The sequence below is a fragment of the Eleutherodactylus coqui genome, chromosome 1, assembly GCF_035609145.1.
Source record: "Eleutherodactylus coqui strain aEleCoq1 chromosome 1, aEleCoq1.hap1, whole genome shotgun sequence".
Classification (NCBI taxonomy): Eukaryota; Metazoa; Chordata; class Amphibia; order Anura; family Eleutherodactylidae; genus Eleutherodactylus; species Eleutherodactylus coqui.
In genome coordinates this window covers 137,690,329-137,705,795 of record NC_089837.1, presented here as the reverse complement: position 1 = coordinate 137,705,795, position 15,467 = coordinate 137,690,329, and the positions used below count along the sequence as shown (strand labels likewise).

At 47.4% G+C, this 15,467-nt stretch overlaps 1 protein-coding gene across 2 annotated transcripts in view; it reads right to left on the bottom strand.

The window, feature by feature from the left end:
• MYNN (myoneurin) overlaps nt 1–15,467 on the bottom strand; it is a 29,910-nt gene extending 14,443 nt beyond the window's left edge. The window contains exons 1-3 of one of the 2 annotated variants that reach the window (XM_066600811.1): nt 15,390–15,467; nt 11,948–11,979; nt 134–424 (exon numbers count right to left, since the gene is read on the bottom strand). In XM_066600811.1, coding sequence (XP_066456908.1) covers nt 134–399 — 266 coding nt within the window. In that variant the 5' untranslated portion in view covers nt 400–424; nt 11,948–11,979; nt 15,390–15,467. The remainder of the gene's footprint in view (nt 1–133; nt 425–11,947; nt 11,980–15,389) is intronic. The other variant, XM_066600819.1, reaches the window with a different exon arrangement.

Below are 15,467 nucleotides of genomic sequence, written 5' to 3'. Positions count from 1 at the left end.
AAATTCTCACAAAAGTTAAGTCTTCTGCAAGTTTCTTGAGATAACAGAATAATGACCAAATAAACCCGTGATTGGTAATGATCACTTCCATTGCATTGTACGTTCTATATGCATCATAAAACAAGCTCCTCACCTGTCAAAATGTAATTCACCACTATAAATAAAATCCAGCATCGTGTGGAATGCAGCGGGCGTCACTCGCTCCGGGTCAGGGAGTATAGTACAGTCCGAGGTGTCCTTGAAAAGGGCTCTGAAATACTCACTGAAAGAAGCCAATACATTCCTATGGGCTTTGTATTGGACGTCACCAATCAGAATAGTGCAGTCGCACAGGAAGCCCGCTTCTCGCTGTTTCTTTAACTTGTCTAGCAATTGTTTACAGTGCTCAATATGGGCCATGATGGCAGGGCCTGGAACTTCTTACCTAGAGGAAAATCAGAAGTTGCCAATGAGCACACATACAGGCCACTCAGGTAAGTCATTTACAACTCATTTATTTCATACAACTGGGTTGGGCTCCGCTCACACCGATGTCATGGCCTCTGCTTCTATGCCTGAAACTATCCGTTTTCCATGGACCCATAAGTTCCACAGATTTATAATGGGATCCGTTACATTTCCCTTTTTACTAGGCACAATAGACAATACTACTCTGCCTGTGAGGGGTGATGAAAATCGGATGGTCGAATGCTCATTCGGTCATCAGCTATCTTGCTCAACACCCCATAGACATGAAGGCTCAGTTCGGCTGAGTGTGCATGGATTCTGACAGTACAAAGGGGAGAGACTTCTGGCAGCAGCTTATTATCCCTTATAGCGAAAAGACCCCTTAGGGAAGCAACCTATTTTGTCCTTAAAGGGAAATTTTCTTCGTACTAAATACCATTCTGTTGTCTATACGTGACTACGGGGACAGCCAGTTAACACCATTTAGTGATACTTTATAGCAAAATCATAGGTAACAGACGAAATGGACAGGAGTGAACCCACTGACTTCTATGGGAGACTGTTCTAGACGTGCTCTGTAACACGTGCAGAGATCATTGTGTAGGAGGGGGAAGGAGACCTGTCATTATATGCCTCTTGGAAGCCGCTATGGGAGGAACCCATGTGGCTGCAGGATGTCCTGAACATATCACTGAGCTGTCATTGTCCCTCGTACCACTACTAGGGGTGACTGTTGTATGCCATCGTTTATAGCAGCAGTGATCTATAGCTTATGTTACTTGCCACCAGTTCACCATCAGAACTGGAGACGCTGCTGTTTATTATCTTAGCTCTTCTACTTTTGATTCATAACTATCCTGATGAGTTCTTACTGAAGGAAAGGCGCAGACTACCTAATGGGGGTATTACAGAGGCTCCAGTGATGCACTCAGGTGGATGGCAGCTTTACCACCATTCCTTGGTGCATACTGGAGGCTCTCTGGAGCTGACTGACTAACATTACCTATTGCAGGGACCCTCAGGACACATTCAGGTGGATCACAATTTATTATCAGTCCATGGTGCACCTTGGAGTGATCTCTGGTATAGATCTCTATTTTAGACTGCCATCTTTCTAAGTAGATCAGACACATTGGATTATTTCTATTATTTCTGATTCAAGACTTTAACAGCAATTCTAGACAACACAATGATATATAGTTTTTTTTTTTTTAAAGATCTGTTTTTGTGTTGCCGCTTCCAAGAGTCGTAACATTTTTATTTTTCCATCGACGGAGCTCTATGAGGGCTTGTTTTTTTGAGAGATGAGCTCTCAATTTATACAATTTTTGGGAACAATAATATTTGATTGCTTTTTTATTCCCCAGAGGCAAGATTAACAAAATTTGCAATTCTGGCATTTTTTTTATATTTAACGGAAATTACTCTGCAGTATAAATAATATGCAAAATTAATTCTGCAGGCCAATATGATTAAGTCAATACCAAATTGATATTTGGATTTTTTTGCAACTTTTACACACTTTTTTAAGAAAAAAATTTTTTTTCGGTGCTCGCTGCATTAACCCCTTGAGTGGCGGGTTTCCTACCACCCTGTCGTGCCCACCAGGGCAGGTTTTTTAAAATGGTCTAATCATTGAATTTCAACTAATTTTACAGTTGTGTCTCAAGAGCCATAACTTTTTCATTTTTCCATTGACATGGCCATATAAGGGCTTGTTTTTTGCGGGACAAGTTGTGATTTTTTAAACAGGGGGGAGGAAAAAAAGAAATGGGGAAAAAAGAAAAAAAGGGGCCATGTCATTAAGGGGTTAAATAATGCATTAACTTCCTTCTCTGGGTCATTACGACGCATGGATACCACATGTGTGATTGTATTTTTGATTTTTTTACAAAGTAAAGGGAGACAAGTGTTTTTCTAATTTTTTAAATAATTTTTTAACTTTTTTTTTTTTTATTTGTTTTTTTTGTCCCTTTAGGGGACTTCCACAGGGACCCATCAGGACCCCCTGATCACATTCCGGGGGTCCGATGGTGACAGCCCTTTTACATGCTGCAGTGACATAGAATGCCGCATGTAAAGGGTTAACACTGCAGAGATCGGAGGTTTTCTCTGATCTCTGCTGTAAGAGCTAGTACCTAGCTGTCCAATGACAGCCAAGCACCAAGCTCTCCCTGCCACAGAGATCATCGGCTTGCTTCTGACAAGCCGATGGTCTCTATGGCAACCTGTAAACAAAGCAGGAGATTGCCGGTATATCGGCAATATCTTCTGCTGGTTTTTCAAAGCCCTTGCTTTGTTCTCTGTGGGTCTGTGCAGGCAGAGCACACTGTCACATCTTGTGGCATTGTGCTCTGTAGCTCCCATAGTGATACATAGCCCGGAAATCTTCCGGGCTATATCGCTATGGGCAGTGGAGCTCGTCCCGGAAAATTTCCGGGCGTGCCACTCAAGGGGTTAAAAGACCCCTAACATTTTTCTTTTTTTGTCAATGGTGCTGTGTAAGGCTTCCTACACACGTGTAATGTACCTGCGGAACAAGGTGTTTCCCTGTAAAAAATGCCTCCCATCACTTTGACTTTTGGACGCGTCGGGAGGATCAGCAAGTGTTTCCCATCGTTTTCAATGGTAAACCTCACATTGCACCCCGTGCGATGCGTCTTCTGATCCCATTGAAAACAATGGGCGATGCATTCCGAAGGGAAGCCCAAAGAGGGGCTGTGGCCCAGTTTTCTGTTTTATTATTTTTAAGTCGACAGTGCTCTGCGAGGACTTATTCTTTGCATAACCATATTGGGTTACAAACAGCTTTTTGATCAATTTATTGCGTTTTCTTGGGACGTAAAATGAACAAAACAAGCATTTTTGCCTTAAGTTTTTAGCTATTGCTGTGCAGGTTAAAAACAGTGTGTTAGGGGGCGGAGCCTAGCTTGCCGAGAGAGTGGTCGCATGGTGTCAGTGCTCCTGCAGAGAGAGACGAATTATCTCCCCTGCGGGCGCCTCTGGGCCATCTTATCCCGCTCAACATCAGCCTTTGCTGCCTCACAAGCTAGAGCTTGACAGGGAGAAGCTCCGGACGAATCACACCAAGTCGCGGAGCGGGGCCTACCTCCTGCACTGAAGCCGGGCCCTGGAGTGGACTGCCGGCGCGGACCGGAAGTGGAGCGCCTCCTTCATCACCGCTCGGGAGTGCATACCGGTCCTGGACAACAACGCGGACTGGCATAAGGTCAGAGGGGGAGAGGAAGCACGAACGGGACGCCATCAGAACGGAGCTGCATCCGAGCGCTCCGGTTAGAGAGCCGGCGCGCGCTTCTCGGCAGGGCGCGGACCGGAAGTTCGGCTGCCCGGCGCCATCTTAGTTCAAGCCGCCCCAGAGTTTAAGCTCCCGGTGCTCTTACAACGCAGGCCTGCGCGGGGAGAGCGTGGGACGCCACCCGAGGGGCCCAACTGTCAGCTCCGTCACCAGCGAGACAACCCGCACCGCAGCGGCCCCCCCTCCCCCCCTCCCCCACCGGAGAACACTCTACAACCATAAGTAGAGAGGGCTGGCACATTAAGCACCCCGGCACCTGGGAAGTTAAGAGGAAGATTCCTCCCCCTCTTTTCTATCAGCGGGGCCCCCCACCTGCAATAAGAAAGGCGCACGAACAGTGAGCGCCCATTAACCGGCTCATTAACCGGCTCAGACCCGGAGTACAGTATACAGCGCCTCAGGGAGGTGGACCCCCCTCCCCCCCCCCCCTTCATCAGAATATAACTTTGCAGACATTCACTTAAAAGCCACCAGACTGGGGACAAACCGAGGAACTATACCTGGCATAACCCGGCCAGAAGCCGCAAGCTGCACCACATACAGTGGACCCCCCCCTTCTTTTTTTTCTGCACCCGTGTACAATTTTTGAAGGGGGCCCCAGAAGAGCTCAAAAGGGTCCAGAAGGGAAGCCCTGACAGGGACTCTTTACAAGGGAACCACAAGCTGCTTCACACGCCGCGGGCCTTCCCCTCCCTTCGTTCCCCGTATACAATTTTAGACGGGGGTTCCAGAAGAGTTCATAAGGGCCCAGAGGAAGGGTCCTGACAGAGACACCTCACAGGAGGGCCACGCAGGGGCTAACTCGGTCAGAAACACCCACAGTTCCTCACAGTCTACCCAGGGAGTGAGGCTCCCTACAGGAGAAATGATGTGCTAAAATATAGTACCGTCTCGGCGGCACCTATCGGGACTTCTAATAGCAATTTTGATATCAAAATGGGGAAGACAAGTAAAGAAAAAAGCAGTGACCCTCAAGGCACCCCCCGCTCAAACAAGGGGCAAGTCGATATGCAGCGTTACTTGAAGGAGCGCAACACAAGGTCTCTGCACGACACAGTTAAGTTAACACCCTCTCAAGCATCCAGCAGGGCAGCCAGTATGGAGAGAGAGGACGGGGGGGATTCAGAGGGGGAAGAAGGCGAGGGCATCTCAAAGTCCTTTATGAGAGAACTCATGACCTCTACTATGAAGCCTGTTCTTATGGAGTTAGGAGAAATTAAAGAAGAAATGAGGCAGCTTGGTAGAAGAGTAGATGACCTAGAGTCCTCCTCTGCCACCATCACAGCACATGCTCTCGACATGGAGAAAGTCCTAGCTGAGCACCATGCCCACCTCAACAAAGCCCTTATTATGCAGGAGGATATCGAAAATAGAAACAGACGTAATAATATACGCATAAAGGGCCTCCCGGAATCCTGGGCCGCAGAGGCGCTCCCTAAAATCGCCGGGGAGATTTTCTCTCTGATCCTAGGTGCCGAAAGAGCAGACGGCATCTCCATAGAACGCATTCACAGAGCCTTGAGGCCTCCGCCTTCGCCTTCTGAACCCCCAAGAGACATTGTTTGTAAGCTGTTGAACTTCCCAGATGCGATAGCAATCCTGAGAGCAGCAAGAGACCACAAAGACCTCTCCTATGCGGACTCCCCAATTCAACTATTCCAGGACTTGGCACCATCCACTCTCGCAAAACGCCGCCTGCTACGCCCCCTTCTGGATGCTTTAAGGGCAAATAATATTAAGTATGCATGGCTTTTTCCATTTGGGATTGGTATCAACCACAAGGGACGTAAGCTAAACATCCGCTCTCCAGAGGACCTACAGAGCTGCTGGCAGATCCTCGAAATGGAGCCTATAAGCCTACCTTGCTGGCTGCCGATCCCCGATTTTCCTAATCTGCCTCGCCTGGACCCCCCGGATAAATGGCAACCGATTGCAAACACAAAATCCCCAAGGGGGAAAAAGAAAAAGGCTCGAGAGGAAGTCTCAGGAGACTGCACCTGAATTGGGACTTTGTTCCTTTGGATTCCTGTATTACACCTGATGGACGATATCCCGCCTAAGTTCAGGGGCTCTGTGATTTGATCACGTCGTACCACCTTACACTTGGCGAGCATACAGCCGAGTGCAGGGGACAGATATTGTGCCTGTCACCCCTATGTGGTCCATCACAGAGCCTTATCTGTACCGCATAAGCGACGGGATCCTGCTGGACATCCTGTCGCCTGTTATTAGTTTTTTTTGGGTTACTGCTCATAAGTTATTTAGTGTTCTATTTTCAACTGTATTCTTGCATAAATGTTCTCACTGTCTACACACCCCACTTTTTAAGTCCCGAGGGGCAACCCGCCGAGCCGGTTCATCTCAAGCCCTACGGCTGACTGTCTTGGTGCGGTGCTCGTTTTTCTTTGTTCACAATTCCCTTACTAGGAAAGAGTAGCCCGGACCCTATTCATTGTTACTAACAACTTAGAAGAACCGCTCCAACCTGCTATATATTATTGTTGTTCTCACTCTTTCAGGAGCGTTCAGCTGTGTATCCCCACCCTCTTGTGTAAACCCTGCTACCCTCGCCCTCCTCTCCTCTCCTAGTGTTCTTCCCAACCACCTAACACCCACCTTACACCCTCCCCCCCTCTCAACAACTAACTAAGGCGCACTCTGTTACGGTGGGCCTGAGCTCTAGTCCTGAATTACTGTAACTTTACCTTTATATTCTAGCAGAAAGTCCCGACTGGGATTCTCTCCCTGGGGAAGCCTAACCACCCTCCGCACGATGGATGATCTACGAGTCACCTCCTTTAATGTGAAGGGCCTTAACTCTCCGATGAAGAGGCATAACATATCTCTGTTGGCCAAGAGGTATGGCACAAAAATTCTCCTTTTGCAGGAAACGCATTTCAAGAAGACGAAGTGTCTAACCCTGCCGGGCAGACACTTTGAGCAGAGCTTCCATTGCGCTCACCCGTCCTCGTCCTCCAAGGGGGTGTCAACATATCTCCACAAGTCCCTTAACTTCTCCTGCGCCTCCGAATATAGAGACGGAGAGGGCAGAGTCCTCTTCTTGAAGGGGCTAGTCAACAATACAAAAATGACCATAGCTAATCTTTATGCCCCAAACGCGGACCAAATCCCCTGGCTAGTCAAACAACTGACAACGTTGCGTCACTTCATGGAAGGCCACCTGATCCTGGGAGGGGACATGAATGTAGCACTCAACCCTCTGATTGACTCCTCAACGGGTAGATCGCATATCTCTCAACTAAAACTCAAGAGGTTGGTGCGGGCGCTCCAAGACCTTGGCTTGGTGGACGGGTGGCGTACCCTGAATCCTTCTACGAAGGATTATACCTTCTACTCTCACGTTCACAAATCATATCAGAGGCTGGACTACGTTTTCGTATCCTCCGACCTTATGACCTCCGTGGTAGGAGCTAAGATAGATATTATCACTATCTCCGATCACGCCCCGACCCACTTGGATTTGCGTCTATCGCATCCCAAGCCAAGAGAGTGGAGATGGCGCCTGAACGCCTCACTACTAGACCCGATTGAAGAAAGAGAACGCCTCTCTAAACTCATCGAAGAGTATTTTGTATTAAATGGGGAGGGGGGCCCGGAGGTCCCGGTAGTGTGGGAGGCCCACAAGGCCTTCACAAGAGGTCTCTTGATAGCGCTTGGCACCAAAACAAAAAAACTTCAACAAAAAACAATAGACGCCAAACTAAATAGAATCGCGACATTAGAACTGCAGGCTAAATTATCTCAAACTAAAACTATATTGGATGAACTGACCAATCTAAGGAAGGAGCTTAAACAAATTCTGGAGTCAAAATTCATTAGGAAACAACTTTACTTCAAACACACAGTATATGCCCAAGGCAATAAAGGGAGTAAACTTATGACTGCCCTAATAAAGAAAGCACGCGCAAAAAACTTCATCAAATCCATAAAGTCTCACACAGGCTCGCGGGTGACCTCCTCGGAAGACATCGCCGACGCGTTCCAAAGATACTACTCCCGTCTGTATGACATTAAACATGATACCCCCCACCCTGAGGGACTAGATATAAAAAAGTTGACTGTGTCCGCCCTCCGCAGCGCGCAACTTCCGAAACTAGACGACACGCAAGTAGCCTCGCTATTAACACCTGTAACACAAACAGAAGTAGAACAGCTTCTCGCTTCTAGCCCTCAAAATAAGAGCCCGGGTCCGGATGGCCTGAACCTCCCATACTATAAAGCCTTTGGCTCTGTCCTGACCCCCAAACTCACTGAATTCTTCAACGCTTTATTAAACGGTGCTAGTCTGCCCAAACAAGCGGCTGAAGCACATATCACCTTAATCCACAAACAGGATAAGGACCCGGAGATATGTGGTAATTATCGCCCAATCTCTTTGATTAACTTCGATATTAAACTGTGGGCGAAAATTCTCGCAAAAAGAATGGATAGTCTGGTTCCCCTTCTAGTCAATGAGGAGCAGGCGGGTTTTGTGCGGGGGAGGGAGGGCAGAGACAATTGCCGCAGGTTACTTCATGCGATACGCTTAGCCCAAAAACACCGCATCCCATTGGTTCTGGTGGGAACTGACGCCGAAAAGGCGTTCGACCGCGTCGACTGGGCCTATATGAGGGAGGTCCTGGACCGCTTCAATTTTCCCCCGGCCTTTGTCTCTGCTGTCTTCTCTTTGTACGCAGCCCCCCACGCCAGACTCAAAATTAACGAAATTCTATCCGCTCCCTTCGACATTAAGAATGGAACTCGCCAGGGCTGCCCTCTGTCTCCCACGTTATTCGTCTTAGCACTAGAACCCCTTCTCCAATTAGTACGACACGATCCGATCATCACAGGAATCGCATGGGAACACCATTCCCTCTACACTACCGCCTTCGCGGACGATATAGTTTTTCTGGTGTCCAACCCAGAGGAAGGCCTCCCCAGGTTGATTGATCTGCTTAAAAGTTTCGGTCTAATTTCTAACTTCAAAATCAACTACGGGAGGTCTACGGTCCTAAATGTGTCTACACCGAGGAACCAAATCAGAAAATTAAAAGAAAACTCACCCTTCACATGGGCGAACTCCTCAATAGACTTTCTGGGGGTTAAGATCACTGGAGACCTCAATAAGCTATACGCTGCTAACTTCCCCCCTTTATTAGATCAGATTAAAAACCTCCTGAAGCTATATGATATTCCCCGCATCTCGTGGTTTGGGAGAAAGAACATCCTAAAAACTTACATTTTACCTATAATCACATATAAAATTAGGATGCTCCCTATCCTCCTGCCGTCGAGCTTCTTCATAGCGCTCCGTAGGGCGTTCTCTGGGTATGTCTGGAGGCAGAGGAGACCGAGGCTAGCCTATGGTTTGATGACTAGGGGGAGGATGGAGGGCGGCATTGGCCTACCGGACGTCCGGGAGTTCTACAGGGCTTCACTTATGGGATACTGGATGGATATGGTCCACCCAATAAAGGACCAGCTCTTTGTCTCGCTGGCTAAATACGCAAGTGGCGATGCATTCATAGAGGATCTCTGGGTCCCCTCAAAAACTAGGTGCAGAGCCAAAAATTTCAACCCCCTGATTAAGGGTCCTTGCGAGACTTGGGCTGATCTGAAGGAGGAATTGATCCCTGAGCCGCCCACACTTGCCCCACTTGGCCTTCTCCCGAGGCTCCTAGACATACCTCTTGACTCAGCTACCAGAGCAATATGGGATAGGTGCAACGCGCTCAAAATAAGTGACTTGCAAGTGCTAGCGCACTTAGGTCCCGCTGAAGCACTTAAAACCTTAATCCCACAACATAAATTCTCCTTCCTGCAATTGGCCTCGGTCGAGAGGATGTTTGGGGAATTTTTCAAGAAATTTCCATCAAGCAGACCCCAGACGCCCCTTGAAAAAGCGCTGATGGAACAAAACCCAAAACGGAGGAAATTATCGCAGATCCGTAAACAATTTATCATTAAAACGTACCCATCCAAACCTGCTTTTCTACTTTCGTGGGAAAAGGAGCTGGGCATTACTCTGTCATTAAGCGACACACACTTAATTCTAAACTCATCCTTCGGCCTCTCTCAGTGTGTTTTAGCCCAAGAATGCCATTACAAACTCCTCGTTAGATGGTATAAAACACCTCAATGGCTCTACGCGTACAAACTGGCGCCACACGAGAGATGCTGGAGATGCGATGGGGATCCGGGCTCCTATCTCCATATCTGGTGGGATTGCTCGGTGTTGACACCCTTTTGGAGGGAGGTGGAGGAGACAATGAGGAAAATCGCCCCTGCTCTCGTCTTAACCCCGGAGATAATCTTCCTATGGAAGCCGTCTCCAGCGTTTCATCCAAGAAAGAACAAACTCTTGGCCTTCATGATCGATGCGGCTAAAGCTTTAATTCCCTCCCTGTGGCTCCAAAAAATAGCGCCCTCAGTTTCTCAGTGGTTAGCGAGAGTGGACGATATTTGCAACATAGAAGAACTCGCCAGCTGGTCCGGGAACACAAGGGAGGAGTACTTTCAGATTTGGGGGCCATGGAGGGAACTGAGACGCACCCCACATTAGAGTGAATTTTGTTTAACTGAGAAGAGGACATAGCTCGGCACGCATCTGGTCAAAAGAGAGCCTCTCTTTCCTGACCGTTCTCCCCTCCTCCTCTTCCCAACCTTCTCCCCCCCCTCCATTCCCACTGATGGTCACCCCCTGTCATCACCCAGGACACCACCGATGCTACGTAATAGTTCTCACCTTTCCTTGTGTTCCCGTTCATTATGTATGTCTGTCTCTGTTTGTTATATAAATGACTGGAGGGTCGACAAACAAGAGGATAGCAGTTCTAGGTTTCAGGTGCGCAGAGTTAGCTGTTGCAAGGTGACTCTCATGAAGAGAGATCCTCTGCCACCCAAGTTAAGAACGCTGCGCAGTCATGGTTTTATGTTGATTCTATTTGTATACCCTGTATGTCTTCAGTTACTGATTTAAACTTGTTATTTCTGTATTAAAATAAAAACCTCAATAAAACAGATTTAAAAAAAAAAAAAAAAAAAAAAAAAAAAAACAGTGTGTTAAATTTATTGTACAGGTGGCTATAGATACGATACCAAACGTGGGTTTTTTAAAAATGATTTATATATAGAGGTTAAAGTGTGCAAAAAGGGAGTGTTTGTATCCTGCTTTTTTTCTTTTTACATATTTAACTGTTTTACTACATTTTTATACCCTTTTGGGTAATTGAAGCAGAAAAGCAATAATCACTATGATAATGCATTGCACAAGTTCTGTACTGCAATGCATCAGCACTTACAATAGCGATCACAGGCCACGGCAGACCCGGATGCCATTGTCTGGAGTTCAATTGCCATGGCAACCCATGGGCCCTCTGCGATTATATAGCGGAGGGCCGATTGCTTCATAGAAAAAGCGCGCTCCCTCTATGGACCCTTTACATGCCACTATCTATATTCATCACTGTGGCAGTGGAAGGCCAGCTGTCGGTCACATTCAGCTCCCGCTGTGGGGTGACGCAGGGGCACTTCTGAATAATACAATGTTATATTAGGTCAGACTTTTACAGATGAGGCATTATGAATTATGTAATTTTTTTGGTTTGGATTTTCTTACATGAAATATGGAAAAGCTTTCTTTTAACTGTTATTTTTTTTGTAATACTTGAAAAATCTTCACTAAACTTATTTTTACGGCTTTTTAAAAAGATTCCACTAGGGGACTTGAACTTACACTCCTCCAATTGCTTGTATATCATATTGCAATACTATAGTCACCAGACATCTGCTGTACGTTTGGGAATGTGTTAAAGGGATTGTCCGAGTTATTCTTAATTCCTGTTCCCCATGGGAAAAAATAATAAAAGACACTATATTCACCGATTCCTGGCTCCCCGCATGTCCACAGCTGCACCTCAGTTCTGCCGCTGGTTCTGTGTTTACAGGCTGTGGTCAGCTTGTATATGGGACATCACAGACTGCTGCGGCCAATCACAGACCCTGGCACTCACCAAGTATAGCGTCTTTATTAGTTTTGGCCATGGGGAGCAAGGATTTTAAAAACAAAATAACTTGAACAACTCCTTAGTGAAGATGGGGAGCCTAAAGACTAGATTAGCATGAAGACGAAAAATAAATAAACAAAGGCAGCCATAAAAAAAAATTTGTATGGAGTCTTCTCACCGTGAAGTCACATCGCTTCTATCAACTTGAGCCTACAAACAAACAAAAGAAAAATGGAGGGAGCGTATTAATTTTTTTTTATGACAAAATCACAACTAACGCAAATGAGATTACAGCATTCCAAGGGATGCAGACTACACCCCACCAGACTCCATAGTTCCCTCACACAGAGCAGTATTCTCATATGGTGCCCTATTGAATGATAGCCCTCTCTTTCTCACACACTACTCCTATGCCCCCTCTCTTCCTCACCCACTGTTCCTCAGCCCCCCGCCCCTTTCCCCATGCTCACACACTACTTCCTGTGCCCCCTTTCTCAGACAGCTCCCCATTTATCTCCATCTGCCTCACATTCTTTCCTTTATCCCTATTTTATCCCTATGTCTCACACACTGCCCACCGTCTTCCTCACACACTGCTCTCTGTACCCCATTTTCTCTCTTTACACACACTAACCCCGTGCCCATCTCTTTTACATAATGCCACCTGTACCCTCCTTACTCTTCCTCTCACAATACCTCCCATGCACCCTCTCTCTGCCTCACACTGCTTCCATGCCCAGTCTCTCACACACTACCCCCAGTATACCATGTCTCTTCCTCACACACTACCCCTAGTATACCATGTCTCTTCCTCACACACTGCCCCCAGTATACCATGTCTCTTCCTCACACACTGCCCCCAGTATACCATGTCTCTTCCTCACACACTACCCCCTGTAACCATGTCTCTTCCTCACACACTACCCCCTGTAACCATGTCTCTTCCTCACACACTATCCCCTGTAACCATGTCTCTTCCTTACACACTACCCCCAGTATACCATATCTCTTCCTCACACACTACCCCCAGTATACCATATCTCTTCCTCACACACTACCCCTAGTATACCATATCTCTTCCTCACACACTACCCCCAGTATACCATATCTCTTCCTCACACACTGCCCCCAGTAACCATGTCTCTTCCTCACACACTATCCCCAGTATACCATGTCTCTTCCTCACACACTATCCCCAGTATACCATGTCTCTCCCTACACACTGCCCCCAGTATACCATGTCTCTTCCTCACACACTACCCCCAGTATACCATGTCTCTTCCTCAAACACTACCCCTAGTATACCATGTCTCTTCCTCACACACTACCCCCAGTATACCATGTCTCTTCCTCACACACTACCCCCAGTATACCATGTCTCTTCCTCACACACTACCCCCAGTATACCATGTCTCTTCCTCACACACTACCCCCAGTATACCATGTCTCTTCCTCACACACTACCCCCAGTATACCATGTCTCTTCCTCACACACTACCCCTAGTATACCATGTCTCTTCCTCACACACTACCCCCAGTATACCATGTCTCTTCCTCACACACTACCGCTAGTATACCATGTCTCTTCCTCACACACTACCCCTAGTATACCATGTCTCTTCCTCACACACTACCCCAAGTATACAATGTCTCTTCCTCACACACTACCCCCAGTATACCATGTCTCTTCCTCACACACTACCCCCAGTATACCATGTCTCTTCCTCACACACTACCCCCAGTATACCATGTCTCTTCCTCACACACTACCCCCAGTATACCATGTCTCTTCCTCACACACTACCCCCAGTATACCATGTCTCTTCCTCACACACTACCCCCAGTATACCATGTCTCTTCCTCACACACTACCCCCAGTATACCATGTCTCTTCCTCACACACTACCCCCAGTATACCATGTCTCTTCCTCACACACTACCCCCAGTATACCATGTCTCTTCCTCACACACTACCCCTAGTATACCACGTCTCTTCCTCACACACTACCCCCAGTATACCACGTCTCTTCCTCACACACTACCCCCAGTATACCACGTCTCTTCCTCACACACTACCCCCAGTATACCACGTCTCTTCCTCACACACTACCCCCAGTATACCATGTCTCTTCCTCACACACTACCCCCAGTATACCACGTCTCTTCCTCACACACTACCCCCAGTATACCATGTCTCTTCCCCACACACTGCCCCCAGTATACCACGTCTCTTCCTCACACACTACCCCCAGTATACCATGTCTTTTCCTCACACACTACCCCCAGTATACCATGTCTCTTCCTCACACACTACCCCAGTATACCATGTCTCTTCCTCACACACTACCCCCAGTATACCATGTCCCTTCCCCACACACTACCCCCAGTATACCATGTCTCTTCCTCACACACTACCCCCAGTATACCATGTCTCTTCCTCACACACTACCCCCAGTATACCATGTCTCTTTCTCACACACTACCCCTAGTATACAATGTCTCTTTCTCACACACTACCCCCAGTATACAATGTCTCTTTCTCACACACTACCCTTAGTATACCATGTCTCTTCCTCACACACTACCCCCAGTATACCATATCTCTTCCTCATACACTGCCCCCTTTCTGTCTCTGACACACACTGACCCCGTACCCCCCTCTCTTAGGGCTCATTCAGTTGTGGGTTACAGTCCATGAATACACAGCGTACTCACAGATAAACTCGCCTATTAATGATGTATATTGGCCCTTCTTTACAATTTCTTTGTGCATGTAAGCGCTGAATATTTACGCATGCAGAATAACATAAGATGGGAGCATTGGTTTTATGCGCACATATACAGTGAATACCCACGTTTAATTCGTATTCACCACATATTTGCACAGTCCCACTCACTTCTGCGGCCTATTTTGGTGCTTAATACACAGCATAAAAGAATGTACTGTGTATTATTTCACATGACCAAAAACCACAAGAAAAATATACATGTGAATGACCCCATCGAAATCAATAGGCTTCATTCACTATGCCATACCCTGCGCATGTATCCGTGTGAATGAGCCCTTAGGCCGTATTCACAAAGCTGACAGCAAGTTGTACCCGAAATTCTTGGGTGCAACTCCCGCTGGACAGCACACGGCCCCTCGTTCATGTACTGCCCAACAATGGGACGCCACATGTTACATGCCCTAATCTCGTTCAAGAACATGCAGCGATCAAGAGAAAACAATCACTCCTGTGAATGAACCTGTTCCAATGAGTTGTTACTGTCCCTGCGAGCCCGGTCCATCTTGGACACGGACAGAACTTGCATGGAATTCTCACCCGTGTGATACAGCCTAAAGGCTCACTCACAGGAGGGTATTCTGGCCGTGTAATATGCAGGTAACGTTGTCATTACATATTCTATGCACCCATAGACTACAACAGCGTGTAAAATACACTAAACTAGGGCATACAGCAGGTCTGATGGCCCAATTCAAATCAATGGGGTAACCACGCGCTGCATAACACACAGCCAGCATACGTTCATGTGAAGGAGCCCTTACATACTGCTCTCCGTGCCCCCACACAACCCCCAGTGCCCCCATCCTCAGTGCTCCCCGTGCCCCCTCGCACCCTGCTCCTCATGCACCGCCTCCTCTTCTCTGTCCCCTCACCAATACGACCAGACTCTTCCTGGAGACAAGCCCCTCC